Raw genomic sequence first — 23,247 nt, 5'->3', positions numbered from 1 at the left:
AGGTATCAAGTGTCAACATAACACAATACTCATTGACATCGACATGATTGACACAACAACACATGAGACATTATTTGTGTTGAATAGTATCAAATTTTAGTATTTATCGAAATGATACATCTCGATTATGCCCGCCCAATACCCTACTAGATTTCAAACCATGATCTTAGCTGATAGAGGTAGTTTTCATATGAATGCTTCTGGGAAAAAGAAATGATCTTTAGTTGGTAGAGGCGACTTTTAGATGAATGCTTCCAGAAAAAGGGAATATGCCCTTAATCTTAATAATCTTTCATCAGTTTGATGACCAATCCTTAATGTTCTCTAGTATGTTTTAAACTGCAGCATATCTCAAAATAATGCAACTAATCCAACAAATGTTGTCGTTAAATGATCTATAGGTACATGACACCGAAGTTGTTAGTTACTCCAAATGTGTTATTGCGGACAAAAGTCCATGAACCAAGAATATAAAACCAAGAATACGAAACCAATAATCAAATTATTGGGAATCACTATTTGCATGTATTTTTACCAAAATATTAAACTCAAAACTGACATTAACAGATACAAGCAATCCCAGAAATCGTAGATGCTCCATGACTGTTTTGCATGACCTAGAGCACATGGAAGTAAATCATGATCATTATTTTTTAAATTAATTAACAACTAATAGTAATAGTCCACTGATAGATGGATGAGTAATAGCATATCCACTGGATGTATGGACAGCTAATTGTGGAACATTTGAACTTCAACACAATAGATGACTAGAATTCAAGAAACTAAAATCATCAAAAAGAAAAAAAGGAAAACTATATATAAATCAAGGTCTAAAATTTTGTGTAATGATTGATGACCAAAATGATATACTTTCGGTGTCCAATCATGTCATACCAATATGGTTTTAATATTTTTTAAATATAAAATATACAATATCAAGTCTTTATCTCACTAAGTAAGATCGGTGATATGGGTTCTTCTACACCATTGGGCTCGATCCCCAATCATATCATTTATGTTTAAATAAATTTTAGCTCATTTTATCATTATTAACTAAGTCTTCTTTAATCTCCCTCATACTCAATTAAATTGAATATTTATTATAATATCACATCATCTAATTGGGACATTTATTGATCACTTATATGCACATCCATACTTAAATGCATGTTTTGCAGTTTTCCTTCAATAGACATAATCTTGATTTTCTCTCTAATGTTCTTATTTTTTATTGTATCCATCTTCGTATATCCACTTTAACATTCTCATCTCCGCAACTCTCATCTTTTGCTCACGTGCTCACTTCATACTCCCAATATTTAACTTCATATAACATAGTAAATCTAACTATCATTTTGTAAAACTTCCTTTAACAAAACCTAGCTTTGGTTGGTAGAATATTTTGTAATACTGTTGTCTCAAAATCTAAATTCGGTGTCTTCATCTAATTCTACTTGAGGTGCATATATATTAATTACATTAATAATTTCTTTTATCACCACTATCTTGAGAGTTATAATCGTATCCCCTTTCTAACTACTACTATTTCATCTTTTAGCGAATTATCTACAATAATATCTACTTTATTTTTTGTTTACTTGTTACAATGTACCATAACTTAAAAGTTCTCTATCATCTTTGCTTTCTCTTCTACCCATTTTATCTCTTGTGCACATAAAACATTAATCGTTTTCCTAATCATCGTATCTATTACCTCCATTGTTTTACCAGTGAACGTTCATATGTTCCATGTTTCACATATTAGATAATTAATTTTTCTATAATATTTATTCATATCTAACCTAGTGTGAGAATTCTTATATATTTAACACTACACTCAAATTCTCATAGACATATAGCAATCCTTGCTAAGGCATATAATCGGGTCCTACAACGCGTTCCTTCCTAAGAACAACCTAGCATTAGCATAATAGTTTGATAGATCCATTTAATATTTTCCTAAATTTAACGCTGGCTGACAACCTAACGCAACTCTCACTCTTTTTCATCCGAGTTTGGGACTGACATCGACTAGTTTTAAAATTTGAATTCTCGGATAAAAATTTAAATTTCTAATCTCCTCTGACTTAAATTTTTTAAGCTAAATTGGTCATCTAAATATTTATTAAAAAGTTAATGAAAATATCTCTTCCATCACTCCTTTATTTCCTTGTCCTTCATTAGTACAATATTAGATTCATATTTAATACATCTTATTTGAGTAAGATCTCTTATTTCCTCGCTCACTTTACTTATTCTATAAATGTCTTTTTCCCTTTTTGTAATAAGCTATCAATACAAGCATTGGAAAGCTACATTTTTCACTTCACTTACTACTTTCTTAGCCTTTTTTTAAATACTATATTTTTTAAAAAAATTTCTTCGTTCGTACAAGTGTACAGTAAATTGTAAGTTGTTCATTTTTCTATCATTTTCTCAAATACTTCCTATTAAATATATTATTTAAAAATAATTTTAATAATATTTGATTGTTATAGATATTTACTATTGATTTATATTTGAGATGTTGAACGTTGAGTCCATATTTTAATATTATCTCGTCAAATATCTAGTGCTTATTGAGTCTTTTACAGTAAGTATTAGTAATATATAAATTTAAAATCTATGCTTTTATTATTATCGCACATAATTAGTTTTATTGTAAAAGCATCAAGTCAAAGAAATTGCATATATAATTGTAATGAAGATTGATCTTCAAGTTTTATTGGAGAGGCATCACATTCAAATTTTATTGGAGAGGCATCAAGTCCCAAGTCCGAGAACTCGCATTTATAATGGTCATAAGAATTGGTCTTCAATTTTGAATTTTAGACATTGATTATGTTACATTTATTTGAAAACTTCAAATTATTTATAAATTAACATAATTGTTAAAATATTTAGGGATATATATATATTTTATATAGTAGGTCTCCTAGAATATATCCCAAAATATGTATATAAATAGGATCTTATTTCTTGTAATGAAACAAGATAAGATTTCTGATATTATTTTACATGGTATCAGAGCGAGGTTAGGTTTAGGTTTATCCGCCAAACCCTAGCCGCGATCCCCTCTTCCTTCTCCTCTCTGTTCGCCGCCGCCACGCACCTTCCTCTCCCGTGAGCAGCGCGACGCCAACACGAAGGAGCCTCCACTCCTTCCTTCGGATCGCGACGCGATTAAAAACCTCGCGACAATTTCCTTCAGTTTTTTTAATCGAGTCGCCGCTGTCTCTCTCGCCCCGCGTGCTCTCGCGCGTCGTAGTTGAGTCAGAGCACGTCGTAGCCAGCGCAGAGGGCGGCATAGTCCCGCTCCAGCTGCTTGGTCTTCGATTGTGCGCGGCGGATCTGAAACCACATCGCCACCTGCCTCGGCTGGAGGCCGAGCTCCTCGGCCAGACTCAGCTTCCGCTCTAACACCAACTTATTCTCCACCTCGAAGGCCTTCTCCAGCGCTCGCACCTGCTCCACGCTCAGCCGACGCTTCTCCCCCTTATTTGGTATGAGCAAAACATATAGAACCAAAGACTTTAGGTGGTAAAGAATGAAGAGACTGATGAGGATAAAGAACATGATGAGGTATTTGACCTTGTAGAGTGGAGGAAGGCATGCGATTGATAAGATAGCACGCAGTAAGTACGTCACCCCAAAACTGAAGAGGAACATGAGAATAGAGAAGAGTCCGGGTGGTCTCAAGAAGATAGTGATTCTTATATTCGGCAACTCAATTCTGTTGAGGGGAATGAGGACAAGACGTCCGATACAACACACCATGAGACGCCAAGAAGGTCTGAAACGGAGTAGAAAAATACTCACGTGCATTATCACTCTGCAAGGTTTGAAGAGAAATACTAAATTGAGTTTTAATTTCATAGAAAAAAAATTGAAAAAGAGAACACAATTCTGAATAATCCTTTATCAGATATAACTAAGTACAACGGAAAAAATCGTCTATAAAGGTAACAAAATATCGCGACCCCAATGTAGAAGAAACACGACTCGGACCCCAAATATCGGAATGAACCAAAGCAAAAGGTGACGTAGCCCGACTCACAGTACGAGGAGAAAAAGAACTACGAACATGCTTTCCTAATTGACATGATTCACAAGACAAAGACTCTAAGTGAGAAAGACCAGGATGTAATTGTTTCAACTTATCAAGACTAGGATGTTTCAACTGAACATGAATAAGAAGGGGAGATGCTGCCGCCAAACCAACAAGAGAAGACTGTTGAAGCTGATATAGGCCATAAGACTCATATTTGAAGTCAATCATCCTTCCCGTACTCCAGTCCTGTAAGGAAACAGAAGATTTAGTAAACGAGATGGTACAACCAAGAGACCGAATAAGCTGACTAATTGATAATAAATTAAAGGGAGCACCGGGAACATAAAGAACATTATGAATAAAAAGAGACGGAGAAGGATGAACAACACCAACACCCTAGGACTGAATTTGAGAACCATTTGCCATGGTGAGAAAGGGTAAATAACCAAAAGTAGAGAAAAAGAAAAAAGATATTTATTACCAGTGATATGATCGGTGACCCTGAAATCAAGAACTCAAGGACTCGAAGAGCGAAATATACCAGCAAAAGAATTACTAGTGAGTGCAACGCAACAGGGGAATCAGAAGTGAGAACCAAGTCGCCATGCATATCGCCTCAAATCCAATTTTTCATGAGAGAGCAAAGCATAATGAAGTCGACTGTCACTTTGTCAGAGAGAAAGTCATATCTGGTGAAATATCTACTAGTTTTGTTAACTGACATGATCAACTAGTAGATAAATTCACTAAGCACTGAGATGTCCTCGAATCGATTACATAAGTAATAAGTTGGGCGCATATGATTTATATTCTCCAGCTTGATGGGGAGTGTTAGAATATTTAAGGATATATATATAATTTTATATAGTAGGTCTTCTAGAATAGGTCCCAAAATATGTATATAAATAGGGTCTTATTTCTTGTAATGAAACAAGATAAGATTTCTGATATTATTTTACAATAATTTTGTATATTGACAATTTGTAAAAATGTACCTAAATTTCTATTATATAGTAAAAGGATAAGGGGATGATAAGCAGGGGTGAGTATTCGGTTAAAACCGAACCGAACCGAACCGAATTAACCGAAAACCGAATAAATCGATTTTTTTCGAACCAACTGAATCGACCGAATTTCCCAATAAAAACCGAACAAACCGAACCGAAATTTTATCGGTTAATTCGATTTTCGACCGAATTAACCGAATTAACCAAATTTTTTTAATATTATAAAAATTTTACTAATAAATTAGAAATTTATATATTTATTTACTTAAAATTTATAAATTATTTTTTTAATTTAATTAATTCAGTTAATTCGGTTTATTCGGTTTAACCGAATAAGAAAATTTAAAACCGAAACCGAACCGAATTAATCGATTTTTTTTAAAAAAATAACCGAACTTCCGAAATAACCGAACCGAATTAAAAATTCGGTTCGGTTTGATCGATTTATTTGGTTTAACCGAATTTTTGCTCACCCCTAATGATAAGTTTGCATTATTGAACCATTGTATATATTATATACATATATATATCATAGTTTTTTATGAACAAGTGTTATAAGTTTTCAGACGTCGAACAATTTAGATGAAAGTAAATATATACATATTCTCTCTTTTTAAAAAATGATATAGTATTAGCTCAAATTAAAATTTATATAAATAATTAAGGTAAGCTTAATAAAAAACATGACGTATAACATTACTAATATCAAAAGAAGTGTAATGTATTTTAAATTATATTTTTAATATAATAAATTAAAAATAGTAACAAATTACTTTTAACTAAAATAAATATTTATTTATTTATTGACATTTGAAATAAAGTTAAACTCCGCCCATTACATATTAACCCCATCATGGCCGGTCCCAAGCCCAAATAAAGAAGGATTGCGTTAGGTTGCTAGCTAACTTTAAACTAAAGCAAATGTTTAATGAATGGATCCACTGAATTATTGTGTTAATGCTAGGTTGTTCGTCGAAAGGAACATGTTATAGGGTCCGACCATGACGTCTTAACAAGAACCGCTACCTCTCCAAATTTTTGTTACAAGATTCAACTGTAACATATCGGTAAGGGTCACTACATCTCCATGAAAACTTAGATGTAATATTAAATAGGCAAAAGTTCTCATACCATAAGTTGGCAAGAATAAATATTATAGGAAAACTAATAGCTTAAGATTTGAAATATAAAACATAGGAACTCTCACTAGTAAAATAATGTAGGCAGTAGATACGATGATTAAGAAAAAAATTAACATTTTGTATGTACAAGAGACAAAATGGATAGGCGAGATGACAAAAATAATAGAGAACTCGGATTTTAAATTATGATACATAGAAAAGAGAAACAAGAAATAGAGTGGGTATTGTTGTAGATAATTCGTCAAAGGATGAAGTTATAGGAGTAGTTAGAAAGGGAATAGAATTATAACTCTTAAGATAATAGTGGAGAAAGAAACTATGAACGTAATTAGCATATATGCACCTCAAGCAGAATTAAATAAAGATACCAAATTAAGGTTTTAAGACTATATAGATAAAGTATTACAAAACATTTTGCTAAATGAAATGATTTTAATAGGAGGTGATCTAAATAGGTATATATCGGAGTGAAAAAAGAAGAATATAAGAAGATGCATAGGGGTTATGAGTTTGGAACAAGAAATGAAGAAGAGAAAACTATATTGGATTTTTCGATAACATATAACCATATACTAACTAACACATTTAAAAAAGAGAGAGAGAGAACACTTAGTCATGTTCAAAAGTGGAATAATAAATCGCAAATTGATTTTCTTATAATTAGGAAGAGGAATAGAAAAATTTGTAAATATTGCAAAGGCATCCCTGGAAAAAGTTTAATTATCCAACATAGGTTAATAGTATTGGATGTACGTCTCAAGCATAGTATTAATAAAAGAAAAATATACACAAATCCTAGAATTAAATGGTAGAAGTTAAAGGATAGAAAGCAAAACATATTTAAGGAGAAAATAGGAGTACAAAGTATTAGATAAAATATACGGTGACTCTAATACGACATGGGATAAGATGTATCAAAGTTGAAAATAGTAGTCAAGAGTGTACTCGGTAAGTTAAAGGGGCATGCACTACCGACTAAGGAATCTTGATGGTGGAATGAGAAAATACAGAAGAAAGTAAGGAAAAAACGAAACGAACAGCCTATAAGAAATTATATATTTGTAAGAACAAGAAAAACATAAAAATATATATATAATAACCAAGAAAGAGGCTAAAAAAAGTAGTAAATGAAGCTAACAATGAAACTTTTGAATAGTTATATCGAAAATTAATGAGAGAGAGGAAGACAAAAGATCTTATCCAAATAAGATGTATTAAAGATGAATGCAATAGAATACTAGTAAATGATAGAGAAATAAAAAAACAATGAAAGAGGTATTTTCATCAACTTTTTAATAAAAATTTAGATGACCAACTTAAGTAATTTAAATTGGTCAAATGAGTATAGAAATTTAAATTGTTATCGTAGAATTCAAACTTCAAAAATAAAACAAATTTTAAATGGGATGCAAAATGAAAAAGTTGTTGGACTAGATGATATTTCAATAAAGGTATGGAAGTATCTAGGGAAACAAAGTATTGAATATCTTACAAAATTATTTAACATAATATTGAAAATGAAAAAAAATCTAATTAATAGAGGGTAAGTACTCTAATTCCCTTATATAAAAATAAAAAAGATGCACAAAATTATGCAAACTATATATAGGTATTAAACTAATGAGTCATACTATGAAATTTTAAGAAAGAGTAATAGAAAAAAGATTAAAGAAACTACAGTGATCGAAAATCAATTTGGGTTCATGCTTGAAAGGTCGACAATCGAAATTATACATCTTCTCAGGCAACTAATTGAAAAATATAGGGAGCAAAAGCAAGATGTACATATAGTAGTTATTGGCTTAGAAAAAGCTTATGATAGTCTCAAAAGAAATTATATGGAGAATTCTAAAAAAGAGAGGAGTTAACGTAGCATATATTGAATTAATTAAGGTAGGTATGAGAATATACGACCAAAGTGAAGGCTTCAAACGGATTAATTGAAGCATTTTCAAAAAAGATTGGGTTACATCAACGATCAGCTCTAAGTTCCTATCTTTTTATACTAATTATAGACAAACTCATCGGACACATTACACAATACCGTAGTGCATGTTGTTTGCAAATGATATTATAGTAGATGAGATACGTGAAGTAAATGTTAAATTAGAATCTTGGCGTGAAACACTAGAAGTTAAAAGTTTTAAGCTTAGTATAGTAAAGATAGAATATATGAAATTTAAGTTTAACAATATTAGACATAATAAGACAATTGTTAAAATAGGAGATGACGAATTGTCTAAAACTGAAAGCTTTAAGTATTTAGGATTATTTTTGCAAAACGATGAAGGAATTGAGAGAAATATTACATAGAATACAAGTAGGATGGTTGAAATGAAGGAGAATGTCGAGTGTTTTTGTAATCGTAAAGTACCTCTAAAACTTAAATGGAAGTTTTATAAAACGACGATTAGACCTACTATGTTATATGCCACTGAATGTTGAGCTATGACTCAAACACATGAGCAGAAAATGAGAATTGCAGAGATGGAGATATTAAGATGGATGTGTGAACATACGAGGATAGACAAAATAAGAAATGAGAGCATTAGAGAGAAAGTCGAAGTTGCATCTATTGAGAAAAAACTCCAAGAGACACGTTTAAGATGGTATGGGCATGTACTTAAACGACCAATAAATGTTCCAATTAGACGATGTAAAACTATGACAAATAACATACAGTAAACGAAGAAAAGAAAAATCAAAAAAGATTTGGTTAACAATAATAAAATAAGTTAAAATTTATTTAAGTATAAATGATGATATAATATAGGAAAGAGCCCAATGACGTAGAATGATCCATATAACCAACCCCACCTAGTGGGATAAGACTTGGTTGTTATTATTGTATTTGAAATAAAGTTAAAAGAACATGCAAAAGAGGTGGAGAAGCTTAACATGATCTCGTTGAAATATAGTTTTCGTATCACATGCTAACTTTATTTCTCTCAATCTCTATTGACATCACAAAGTGGGAAAAAAAACTCTTTTAGATACCAAATTTTATCTTATTTAAAAATTTTACATTTTAAATTATTTTTTTATTTCATATAATTAATTAAGTTAAATATTTGAAAAAATTAGGGTCAAGTAAAAGTCAATTTAGGATTAGCTGGAGTCTACCAAATAGATATGGTGATGAGGATCGAGTAAGTTTGAACTAGATTTAATTTGGATTTATTTTGTTTAGTTTGAAATTAAAATAAATTTATATATATAATAATTTTGTTCAATCATATTTATTTAGAATAGTAATATATTTTATAAGATTAGCAATTATATTATATTTAATTCTCTTTTTTTATCTCCCTAGCAATCTCTCTCCTTAACCGTGTTCATCCGTCCACCACAACATGGTATTTTTTTTCTCCCTTATGTTCTGCTTACCCTCATGCACAGATGGAAGCAAAGGAATCAATGGTGGAAAATTTTCTCAATGGTAAAGAAAAAGATGGAAACAAGGGGAAAGGAAAGGAAATTAAAAAAGGGGAAAACCCATAGAGTTGCGATTGATCATGGTGGCATGCCACTATGGCCATCCTGTCGAGAGGTGGCAATCAGGCCTAGTCACTAACGCGGTGGCCACGCTTGGCCGCGAGCTCTAAATGACGCGACAACAACCTCATGATTACGAGAGGCCTAATGGCCTGAACTTACCATTGCAAGAGGCTCGATAGCACGGCTTAGCTATTGTAACGCCAACGTAAGCTAGCAGAGGCATCGTAGCTAGGTGAGGTCGTCGCGACCTCATGGGCAGGCATCATTTGGTTGATCATCAAGCTATATGGAATTGTCAAAGTTTGGCAAGAGGAAGGAAAGAAAAGTGGGGTTCATTGCTCTAGTGTTGGTGCTTAAGTATTTTAATATCAATCGGTAAGCAAAACGATTTCGACTGTGTCATCCAGTATAGTTCGAGATTTGAAAGCATGGTAGATCAAGGAATGAAATCTCGTTCGATACGGGTGAAACATCTCGTTCCGCCCGTGGACCGAAACCGGCGCAATCATGCCTCTTGTGTCAGCGCACCCGAGTTGTCAGACCCTCATGACTCGTCTGAAAGGGCACCACCACCACGCGACGTATCCGGAGACATCGCCGAGCCCGCAAGACTCCTCCGGAGGCATCGCCTGACTCGCACGACACCTCCGAAGGCAACACTGAGCTCGCATGACACCTCCGAAGGCATCGTCCGGCTCATGCGGCTGCATGGAGGTGTCGCGCGGGCACGGAAGGGATGTCGCGCGGGCGCGAAATAGTGCAGCCAGGTGTGAACTTAAGTTTAATTAAATTAATAATTTTAATCAACTCTCTTCAACAAAAGGTGGAATCCACCACTCCAGCGGCCCCACACGGTCGGCCCCACGACCATCTGTGAAGAGGTAAATCAGGAAACTGCAGTTGGCCACTTTAATCAATTCTCAACTATAATTGAGATAATTTAATAAACTTTATTAAAACCTAATAAAATTATCTCATTAATTTAATATAATAATTTTAATTAAAATCATTATATTAAAATAAATAAAAGTTTATAAGTTATATTTAAATTATATATATAATTTCTAATTAATAATTAATTAATTAATTAATTATAACTATATATTATATAAATTAATAATTAATTAATTAAATTGTTAATCAACTAATATAATTATAATATAAAATTTATATTTTTTATTAAAATATAAAATTATTAAAATATTCTAATTAAAATTTTTAATTTCATATTGATAATTTATTAAAAATCAAACCTTAAATTATTTTTGTAAACAAAAAATAGATTAAAATTTCTAAAAAATATTTAAAATATCTGAAATAATTTTAAAATTTATAAATACTTTTTTAAAATTTTGTAAATAATTATAAATTTGTTAATTATTTAAAAAATTAAAAAATATATCACAAGTCAACTAAAAAACCAATGACTCTAACCAATCAACTAGCTGATCAACAATACCAATCTACTTCACTCGGAATCAAGACATTTTATTCACTCAAAATCTACATCCAAGTTGACTATCATGCTCCAGTTGACTAGAACAAAGATCAACCATTGCATATGTAATCCCACTTTATTTGGCTTAATAACTATCATCTCACTAAGTGGGATCAACTATATATCCTCTTACGTCATTCGATTAGATCTCCTACTTATTTTTAAATTATACACAATAAACAATTTTATCTAATAATTACTATATATATAAATAAAAAAAATATCGAAATCATATCGGCACAACACGATACGGTACTGAAATCGTATCATTTCGATCTAGACTGAAACCTGGACACGAGTCGAGATTTTAAACCTTGTGGTAAATAGCATGTTGATCTTATCATACCATCATTCTTATGCACTAAATTTTACAATTTGAAGTGGAAATTTAATGTCTTGTGGCAATCAAATTGTGCAAAAGGCAAACTATTGACTAAGATTTAGAAGGTTTCTCACGCATATTAAAAATAAATTTCAAATTTTAAAATTCTACTTTTGTTTGATAATCATCCTATTTTGGCTTGTTATCTTTTAATTTGGTACTTAAATAATGGAGGAAAATGTATTTTTTCAATTTCCTTATTTGTCTTTAAATTTATGTAGGATCAAATCTATAAATGTGTTATGATTTCTCATATGAAATTTAGCTTTGATTTTTAATATTCTACTTCATTTTGTAACAGTTCTCTATGTAAGATAATTATCCTTTGCTTTATGAGTAAAATCTCAATTTTTTGTGATTTGAAAGTTTGTGTTGGATCAATTAGTATCAAAGTTAAATTCTCGATTTGATCTCTAGTACAAGTTACTATGTTTACGGTGTGCTCAAGCAACCCCACCCCTAGAAACCACTCGCTCCCTACGCACAATGCCCCCGACTTCACTTGACATCTAGTTTATCAGAAACCATACCAGCATCCTAGATCAGCCCCACTGCCTTCTACTCCAATGACACCAATTTGCTTTGTTTCCTCCTACTCCACAATGTCGATTTGCTTTGCTTCCTCTTGCTCAGGCAATATCCCTTGCTATTGTCAAATAGTGACTAACCAACCACTAATCAAATCCACTAACACTGCTTAGCATTATTGCTCCCTATAGCTACAATGCCCTTCATCCACCACTCACATGTTAATTCTAATCATGCAATGACCACCTCCTAATAGCTTCCCACGCTCGCATCCATAGCTACTCTAGATTTGTATCTTTTGACAATAGTAAGCACCCTGTATTGGTGAATCCTCACTTACCATGTGGTTAGCCAGAATACCCCTTAACTTCATTGCCCTCACCAACTCCCTATATATGTGGTTGCCATCTTCAAAGCTCCCTATCTAGCCAACACTCAAAACTTCTCTTTTCTAGTCACCTAGCCATCGCATGGACTAGTTCTCACACGTTGTCTTATAGCCATAACACAAACTCGATTCATCAAGGTAGCCATAATTTGTTCCACCATCATCACTAACCAATAGCATCACACATCAACAACAAAACTATCAGCGACTATATCCTAGACGCCACTTGCAATCATGAGCGAGATCAAGGTAGGATCTCTTGGTTGAATTCCTTATTGATTGTTGTAGCAATGATAGTAACTAAAAGAAACGAAAGTTAGCTATCTACGGAAGTAAAAAGGGAATAACTATTAGAACCTTTTAAGGGATATGGTTTAATTTTCTAATTAGAAGAACAGAGTCTAAATTGTTGGTGCAATCGGTTGCTCGTCAAGGTTGACTGATCTAATCAAAACTGACTATGGTCTAGTCTAGATTTTGATATTTGAGCAATCTGGTTATAGAAAGCAATATGGTTATAGAAGTCCAAGTGGATCGAGTAAACTAGATACTTGACATTGGTTAGAAGTTCATTCAGTGTCAACATTGGAAAGTTTAAATGGGTTAAGGTTAACCAGACACTTAGTTGATAGAAATTCATGGTAGGTCAAGGTTGACCTAAGGTTAGACACAAGTGTGGATGTCCTGGAAGAGTAACCTCTAGGCAGGTAAGGAAGTCCTAGAAAAATGAACTCTAGGCAAGTGTGAAAGTCTTATAAGAGTGAACTCTAGGCAGGTATAGAAGTCCTAGATGAGTGAACCTAGGCAGGTGTGGAAATCCTAGAAGAATGACATCTAGGCAGGTGCAGAAGTCCTAGAAGAGTAAACTCTAGGCAAGTGAAAGTCCTAGTAGTGAGGTTGGACAAGTGAAAATCTTAATAATGAGGCTAGACAAATGGAAGTCTTGATAGTGAGACTAAATAAGTGGAAGTCCCAATAAAAAGGATGGGCAATAGGTGAATTCCTAAAGACAAGGAGTCGCTTGGCATGAGAAATCCTTATCTATTGAGATATAGGCAAGGCAAAAGTACAAACAATAACATTGAAGTTTAAAAACTGTGTATTTGAATAATAGGTTGCTTAGCTTAGTTGGTAAAACACAAGACCTCATTCAGGAGGTTGCAAGTTCAAATCTTACTATGTAAAATTATTTTCAGCCCAGAATTAGAATTTTAGTTGAACAAAATGCAATTCTGGTTAACCAAAAAAAAAAAAACATTAGCGATAGAACAGGTCCAGATTCGAAAGAGGCAGTTTATATGAGCAATATGATCGACCAAGAGGCAATTTTAAACGACCATAAATTGTAAAAAACTTTGACAACAGAAGGATGGGTCCAAATCCAAAAGAGGTGGTTTGTAGTTGATCAATAATTGTAAAAAAGCTTTATATAAGCCGATTTCGTAGAGATTTCACAACAATTACTTCTATTTGTCCCCGGGAGAGTGTTGTCGCACTCAGAGCTTACATGAACAAATTATAGCGATCTACAATGACAAAATGAGTTCCTTTTTATTTTATATTTTAATTTTGTCTATAATTTCAATTATTGTATCTCTATTATTTGGTTGCTTTCTTGTATTTTTGCTCTTGTATTAGTTGTAATTGTAATAGGTTTCTCCACCTCCAAAAGAAAATACCACACAGGCATAACTACTTTCCTTGCATATTAATTTATTAATCATTCATTGTATTTTTTTGCTTTATATTTAGTATATTGTAGTATCTTATTTTATAATCATCATTCATTAACAATAACTTAGACATGATGAGACTAAATGCCTTAACTTCCACCAATTACATGATAGATTTTAGGAATAAGAGAGATAATCCTAACTATCTCAAAGAGAACGAGCTTAAATTCATGAGAACTAAAATGGGCTATCCAAATAATTATTCATACACATTATGTATAAATAACATAAACACTCACTCACAACCATATTATTCTGTTTAGGATATATTTAACTTAGGCCTAGAGAGGTTAAGATAGATGCACTTAGTTTTGATGCACATTCAAACCCTAACATATTTTTAGATTGGTTTCCTAACGTTGAAAATTATTTTGACTAGAATGATATGACCTCTAATGAATGAGCATGGCAATAACTGGTTGACGTCGCTAGTAAATCTTGGCAAAGTGTTCTGAACCACTATTACATAATAAGAGAAAAACTCATTATGTATCGGCCAGAAATGCAAAACAAATTCATAGAAAAATATAGCCTACCATACTTTAGATATTACTAGCATAATAATCTTGTCGAGCTAAATCAATCATCCATAAGTGAATTGAACTTAAAGGACACCCTCTAAATCTTTTGCTTCACTTACAATCAATAAAAAAAATAGTTAAAATAAATGATATGAGACTAAAAGAATCTATTAATAAGAACCACATATGAACCTTCTAATGAGATTTTAGATAATTGAATGACATTTTAGGAAAACGCTCTAATGACACTATGGAATAATCACCTAATAATACTGGTAAGCCCCTTGGCTTAACCCCTATTGACTTAGAGCAACCTCCTGTTGACTCAACCCTTTTAGAGAACCATCAAAACATGATACTAACCAAGAATTAAGCATGCACATAGATTATACATTTTCCTAGAGAAGCTAAAAGAGAAAGTAACAAAAAAGAATAATAAGATAGGAATAGAAGATATTACATTGAAAATCAATAAAGAATTTGATTGGTATGTGTTGTTTCACAATTACCAATGGTTTGAAATCTCATATCACGTCAAGCAACACGATCAAAAATGTATCATTCTAATAAATTTCTGAAACTCAATATTATTTGACATAGACAATATCTCTTGTGCCACTTTATCTTGCTAAATTAAGATAACAATGTTATTCTTTCTATAGTTTGTATTCATATAACATAATGTCAAACTTGTACCATTTAAAATGGAACTTAAAGTCTGAATTTAGGTGTATAATTATCTTCTTTTCTTCTTCATCCCCTTCCACCTCCAATTTACCACCAGCACCATACATCAAAATATCAGCATACTGTTGTAACAATATTGTTCGAGTCAAAGGTTGAAACTTCAACACCACTCAAGATTTTAAACCTTCAAAACTAACTAACCTAAGAATCCTAGAGTTATTTGTCGACACTAGAAATGAAATTATAACATCATAAAGTATCCAATGATATAGTAAAATTCTCATCTATCGTTATAAATTTAAGTTGTCTTGTACCATGTACTTTCGAAATTCGAAGCATTCATGGCTAACTTATTTAGTTACATTGTGAGGAAAATTTGCTTTGAATTTTTTCTTATTTAAGTCCAAATTTCAAACTTGTGGATATGTTAATTTGCTAGGAGAAAATTGGGTTTGCAACCTTGCATGTTGATTCTGTAGACTCCTTAACGTTGGAAAAAACAACCTAAATAAAGATGCTCCCAATTTACAAAGAGTTGAGTTCTCAATCAGCAAGAAAGGTGCAAATTAGGAATAAAAATCTAAATTTATAATTTGGTTTTGAGTTGTTTGGTAATTATCCTATTTTGATAGTCATTTAATGGAGATAATTGTATTCCCAATTTGCTTATCTATTTCATAGTTTTTGTAGGATCAAGTTAGTAAAAGTGTCTCATGCAAGGATTAAAATTTCGTGTCGAGCCGGTCGAAACGGGCGAAACTTTTCGTTCCGCCCGCCGACCGGCACCGGCACGACCCGGCACCAGCCCAGCCGCCGAAGTCGCGCGACCCCGGCGACCGCTCCAGAGTGGTCGCGTGACCCCGGCGACGGTGCCGGAGGGGTCGCGACACCCCACGGCCGCGCCCGGACGGATCGCGCGACCCCTCCGGCGCAGCCGCATGGTCACGTGACCACGAGGCCTCGCCGGAGGGGTCACGCGACCCCATCGGCCTCGTCGCGAGGTCGCGTGACCCCTCCGCGCGGCCGCGGGGTCGCGATCGCGCGACCTCGCCCGTGTGTGCCGAGATCGCGCGTGTCAGGGGGAAAAATTGATTTTTTTAATTAAAACAATTAATTTAATTAAATCCTAATAAAATTATTTAATTAATTATATATTTTATTTAAATTTTAATAATTTTTATTTATTTTCTCATCGACTCCTAACCTAAATAAATAATCAACCCTAACCTAAATAAATAATCAAATATATTTCCTAAAATTTTAATCAAATTATCTCATTAATATATATAAAAATTTATTTAAAATTCTAATAAAATTTTATATATTCTTAAAACCCTCCATAAGGGCTTGGTGCTACGACGGCCTCCACGGCTTTTACAGCCGCAATTTTTTAAATTTTTTCATTTAGTTAATTTTTTATTTTTTAAATATGTATTTTTTAAAAAATAAACTATTATTAATAGTTATAAAATATTAAAAATTATTTCAAAATTTTTAAATAATTTTAAAAATTAATAAATATTATAAAATAATTTAATTGTTAAAAATAATTTTAAAATTAAATATAAATTTAAAATAATCTAAAATTTTAATGAAAATATAATTCTTAAACATTTCAAATAAATTTTTTAAAATTAAAAATTTACAAATACATTCAAAAAAATAATTTAAGATTTTTAAATAATTTTATAATTATTTTTAACCTTTCAAATGATTTTATAATTTTAAATTTTAAATTTTTATAAATAATTTTTATAATAAGTATTATCTTATGAGAAAATATTGAAATATAAATTCAACATTTCAACATATAAAACATATTTAATAATCAAATATTAATAAAATTAATATATATTTATATTTAAAATTTAAAAAATACCGAAACTATATCGGCACGGCACGATACGATACCGAAACCGTATTGTTCCGGTCCGGGACCGAAACCTCGGCACGGGTCGAGATTTTAAACCTTGGTCTCATGTAAAATGCAATTTTTGATTGATACTATTTGACCAGTCTTCTTTGTATGAAATTTCTCCTTTATTGAGATTTTTTTTGTTTTCTGTGTGAGATGGTTATCTTTATTTAGTCACTTTCTTACTAAATTTTGTGATTTGGGAATTCGATTTTGTTATTGCCACATCTTAGAGTTTCTTTCCATCAGGAAGTATATTTTACACGATCACACCAAATTGGCTTTAAGAGCACACCAAAATGCAATTATCATTATATTATAAGCCAATTTCATTCATTTAATATCTGTTTGGTTCCATTGGCATAATAAATGGCATGCATGGTCTGTGTTTCTACATAATCAATAAATTTTATTAAAAAAATATTGTATATATGTTTATCTCTTTCTTTTTGGAAGTACATTATCTTGTTTTCAGGGCAATGGTCGAAGTGTGGATAGATATCTATAGCAACACCGCCAACTTGCATGGTCAAATTGACCCAATGCCAATCTCAACAAATGGTGAGACCCACTATGTGAATAAACTGGATGGCATAACAAGCCTTCCCACTCTGTTATCTCTGAAAATTATCAATAATAAATCTTATACCAGGCACAACTGGACAAGTTGGTCTAGCTTGTAGGACGACCAATAGATGCCAACCAAAATTTAACCCATGAATATGAAAAATTGTCATAGTTATCAGAATATTATACAGTAAGGCTTATCTGTAAGGTTAAAATTATTAAATGTGAGCATACATAGAAAGGTTCTCTGATGAACTTGCAAAAGCTAAGTTAGCAGTTATTAGAGAAAGTTGAAGAATTATTCTGTAATCAGAGCAGCTGTCATAAAATTAATTAAACAATCACTAATATAAGATGTTTAGAATATATGAACCAAGATCAGTGCGTACTTTCAAGTTGTCAGATTACTCTCTAGATACTCCATAAAGAGAAGACACTGAGTACAGAATCGAACTCAAGAATATTTCAATGTTAACAATATTTTTGACAATGACAAATCAATTTATTCAATATTCACTTTTAGAAAAATGGTTTGATCTACACAAATTAATCAACACTGAGCAAGCCAAGAAAAGAGAGTTGTATTAATATAACTAGCATGAACAAAATGGAGCATTATGAAAAAGCAATGTCCCATACCTTAAAGCTCGCACCAGCGTCTGTGGACTACAATTCAAGAAGAAGATTTGTATGAGAAACACATGACATTAAGTATTTCAAACAAGAAAAATAGCTGGAACAACATAAGGATGGTTCAAACTTCAGAGCAATAAAGTCCTCAAAAGAAAGAGGTGTTAATGTATTGTTAATTATCAAGTTGGAATATCTTAAGTATATTAAGATGGCAATGTAATTTCCACACCAATGTCAGAGTTTCAAAGACCAACAATGCATTGAAGTACAAATCAGCAATTAAGACTACCTTTCTTTGGCCAGCATAAAAAAGTTGCCAATATGACACCATAGTGTCTTTTCAAATGTCTCCCATGTTCGATCTACATCTTCAAAATATTCTCTGTGGATAGCAAGAGTATTACCATGAAATCGTCAAGGAAAAGGAAGAAAAACAAAAGGGACTCATTGAAGAATAGAAACATACTAACCTAAATGTCAATTACTTAAACCATAATTAGCATAGTTTCTCAGGCATAAAATCAAAAGGATGATAAGATAAAAGAGAGTGATTACGGGTGATACTCAAAAATAGTTATTTAACCTACATTTTCTATATCATCTCTCATAAAAGGTAACATGTGCATGGCATAGACTTATCCTGAGCCTAGATAGTACTTCAACTGATGATCAATGAAAACTGTGGTTTATCCAAAGACTTTCCCATCATTTTCCAAGCAAAGTTCAGCAACATGGAAATAGACTTTTGAAATGGATGAAAGAAACTAAAGCAAAAGATAAGATTTCAATGATGATCCATGTTTTTTTATCTTAGCTCAATGAATTCAATCAGCACATTGCAAATGGTCATGCATCCAATATAATGAAAAAGTTAGCACATCAATTGATAGAAAGAATTTGAAGTTAAAAATTTTCACCTCAACCGTCCAACCTCTTCTTTGTGAGATGATGCAGCTGCTAATGCAAAACGTCTTTTACCATCCAGTGCTGCTAATTTCTATCTCACAGTAATAAGAATCAACGAAGAGATGTGACTATGATTACATAGCTTGCAATTCAGAGTATAATATATAAACTAGCCAATGGTATGGATCAATAGACTATGAACTTTTAGCTAGATAGAAAGTCTAGCACCTCATAAGTGTGAATAAGTTCTTTATCATCACTTAAAGAATCACGAGCTGCTGCAGCTTCAACAGAAATTGACATCATTCCTCCAACATCCTATAAGAAGCAAGAGATTATTACCATAGTGATCCATGATTTAAAGCCGAAGAGGAAGGTTCTGGTAAATGCAAACAAAACCGATTGAACAAAGTTGAGCTTCTTTATATATTCGATGCTATGAGATGGTGAAAGACCACAAGTGCACCTTCTGGTTTCAGAAAAGATGGATTATGTCATAACAAATAAAGTATTTGTGAGCAAACCTTTAAAGTTGTGTTCAGATTGTTTCTAGCATTACTAAGGAGCTTAATTTTGTCATGATTATCAATGAGTGTCTGGCATTCATGGCACAATCTGTTCATAATATGAGTAAAAAGAGTCAGACGACATTCAGATTAAATAAATAGCATATTTAACTGAGAAAAAAAAAGCATAATGTGTATAGAAATACTTTTCGATTGACAAAAAATTTCCACGAATCTGATTTATTGTTTTTTGACACAAAGCCAATGCATCGATGCCCTTATGTGCCTGCTCAACCTGTAAATACATATATCTCTTGGATCAGATAAATACATCAAAGACAATTAAGCATTCTCTTTGTCACAGTGAATCTAGCATATCACTATCAGTATGCCATGATTGCTACCTGCTCTGCTATCATTGTGCTCAGCTGTGCATCATTTGCCTGGAAGCACAAAAGGGAATTGAATTTTAAGCTCCTTGAAATCTTTCAAAAGAGATCATATTTTTTAATTTTTGTATAGCAGGGATAAAAATATTCCAATACAAGTGAAAAAGTCCACAAGCCAATAGAGAGTTGTACAAGTGCAGAACCAGTAGGATCATAAACCAATACTGCACCTAGCTTTCCAAGCTTCCTTTTGAATGATAGGAGTAGACAATTCAAATTTTTGGTAAAGCAACAAATTAACTGTATCAGTAGTGAGTTGCACATTGCAGTTTCAATTTAGATTAGGTAATTATTCAATCATGGTCTTTTTGAGAATGCAAAGGATTTAAAATAGGTGTTAAATTTGTGAACACATTTACCAGTACTTCTTATCAGTCACTTCTGATAAGAATAAGGGGCACACTAAAGAGCTTCTACAAATAAGAAATAAGGCGGCACGATTTCTAAAGGCGAAGATTAAGAAACAGCTTCCTCATAAGACCTAGTTGAGATATTCCCAATCATCGGAAACCATATCATCATTTCCCGAGTACGAAAACTACTAATTAGTGGCACGGACTCCACAAGGATCTCGCGTGGATCAACTAGCAACAAAAATTGAATCTCCTTTCGTATGCATGTCAAAATTCAGTACACTTTCGGCTGCTAGAAGGAAAGTAATAGTGCGAAGGCATCAAATTCGAAGTGCGAGCTGAGTTTAACCTGTTGTCGGGAAAGGTAATCGGATTTGATGGACGCGATTGAGGCCAGAAGATCCGGGAGGGGGAGAATCTTGGCCACTTCGCGTACAGCAGCCTCCTTCGCCTCGATGCCTAGATCTTCCATCTTTTCCACCACTGTGAGATCCCGTCGATTCCCTCTCCTGTCGCTCCTCTTCGCACAATGCTATTTTACGAGCTTTCTCAATTTTCTGACGAGAAGCAGATCAAGGGTTCCGACCTCTTTCGCCTTCGTCGTCCGAGTGCGCGTAAGGCGACTTCGCCACCGCCATGTCAAGCATCCAATTAAATCTGTCCTCGCCCAGACCCAGACCCAGACCCCCGTTGAACGATATTGGATCCAAATCCCGTTGAACGATATTGGATCCAAATGGGATAGGGAATTCCTGCAATATATTTGATGGGAAACGACCAGCTTCATCCATTTGTTAAAGTTATGTTTGGTACGACGTAATATAATCACGCTTGTAATGTAATCAAGTTTATAATGTAATCAAGATTACATTACAATGTTTGGTTGAAAAATACATGTAATCTTTGATTACAAGGCTGATTACATTACAGTGTTTGGTGTTCATCATTTTCAGTAATGATAGAATATAATTTTTATTATTATACAATACCAATAATACCCTTCCATTATTTTCAGTAAGCAATATAATATTTATTATTATAAAATACCAATAATACCAATAATTTTATTATTAAAATTATTCAATATTTTGATGATTTGATATTCAAAAATTATAAAAAAATTATATTTTATTATTCAAAAGTTGAAAAAACAAGAGCAAGAGATGAAAAAAATCACAAAATTGTGGTGAGATATATTTTTTGCTTATCTTCTCATCATCGTAAAGAAATTAAATTATGAAAACAACTCACAAGAAACCAAAAATCTGTCTAAATCTCAATAATGCAGTAGTTTAGAGCATCAAGATTAAAATAGATTTGCAATCAAATGAGTAATAGATAGGACAAAAGTTCACCACGTGCAAAACATGTTCTAAAACTTTCACTGAAACATTGTCCAAAGCAATACCCACAAAACCTACAAGTTGTACCACTCAAATCTGTCCACTCAATAATGCTTTTACCCAAACTTCTTTCTCATCATCTGGTATAGTGAAGAAAATATCTGTAGTTTCACGGTCACAATCAATTTTTCTTGTCGCTTTATGTCGCTCCAACATGCTAAGGCCATGTAAGTTTGTTAAGACCTCATTGACTTTCATTCTTTTTTCAGCGCCTTCATCATATTCCAATGCTTTACTCAATCGGTTACTTGTCTTGTTAAGTTCTTCCCCAAGAATAGCTGTCGTCTCTCTAATAACTTGAGACAAATCTTTAATGCTCTCGCTCTTTCTCCTTTTTGGCTTAGAACTCTCTTCCTTTGATCCAAACATTAAATCTTGGTCATATGGAGCAGAATCCCCATCAACACCTATATTTTCATCATCATTTTCATTTGCAATTTTCTCTAATCTTTTCACAATATCTGCAGGAACTTAAGCATCTTTCCCAGATGCACGATCTCCACCAAAGATGATAGAAAGCTCCTCATAGTAAGGCAATGATTTGTATTTAAATTGTTCTGCGTCTGGATGAGTCTATAATAAAAAAATTATATTAGCAACTAAACAAAAGGAAAAAAAATAGCAAAATTTAATAATAAATTAAATTACCTTAAGATACATATCGTTTTTAGCTGTAACACATTTTTTTCTGAGTCCCAACCAAAACCACTACTACCAACTCCATACAACATGTCATGCACAACATTGTGGAGCTTTTGGAAAGTTCTTAACCTTGATTCAATGTGTGGTTTTGCCTTACTTCCATGTCCAGGCAAGCTAACATCAAGCATTTGTTATAGTTTTTGTCCATGCCCTAGCCTAAAACCTTTCTCATTCTTGTTCCTAAGCCCTCCGGCATTGTTTAATTGCATCAATGCTTCGATAAGTGCAGCATTTTCTTTATTAGACCATTGGTGTTTGTTTTTTCCTGGTCGTCTTGAGTTGCAAGATTCTTCTGAAGGTTTAGAAGTCATGTCCACCTATAACACAAATGATTAACAACTCAAAAAAAGAGAAATAGACAAACACCAAAAGTTC

General features: G+C 32.8%; 1 protein-coding gene across 1 annotated transcript in view; it reads right to left on the bottom strand.

The window, feature by feature from the left end:
• The window catches only part of LOC141823902 (exocyst complex component SEC6), a 48,878-nt gene extending 27,549 nt beyond the window's left edge, over window positions 1-21,329 (bottom strand). Inside the window, exons 1-8 of the mRNA XM_074711105.1 lie at window positions 21,117-21,329; window positions 20,370-20,408; window positions 20,172-20,260; window positions 19,984-20,074; window positions 19,688-19,777; window positions 19,471-19,550; window positions 18,843-18,935; window positions 18,560-18,586 (exon numbers count right to left, since the gene is read on the bottom strand). Coding sequence (XP_074567206.1) covers window positions 18,560-18,586; window positions 18,843-18,935; window positions 19,471-19,550; window positions 19,688-19,777; window positions 19,984-20,074; window positions 20,172-20,260; window positions 20,370-20,408; window positions 21,117-21,239 — 632 coding nt within the window. The 5' untranslated portion in view covers window positions 21,240-21,329. The remainder of the gene's footprint in view (window positions 1-18,559; window positions 18,587-18,842; window positions 18,936-19,470; window positions 19,551-19,687; window positions 19,778-19,983; window positions 20,075-20,171; window positions 20,261-20,369; window positions 20,409-21,116) is intronic.
• Window positions 21,330-23,247: the final 1,918 nt, after the last annotated feature.

This window comes from Curcuma longa, chromosome 3 (assembly GCF_044706935.1).
Source record: "Curcuma longa cultivar G26 ecotype Majalengka, Jawa Barat chromosome 3, ITB_CL_G26_1.1, whole genome shotgun sequence".
Classification (NCBI taxonomy): Eukaryota; Viridiplantae; Streptophyta; class Magnoliopsida; order Zingiberales; family Zingiberaceae; genus Curcuma; species Curcuma longa.
The sequence above is the reverse complement of the archived record's forward strand: the minus strand, read 5'-3'. Positions and strand labels throughout refer to the sequence as shown.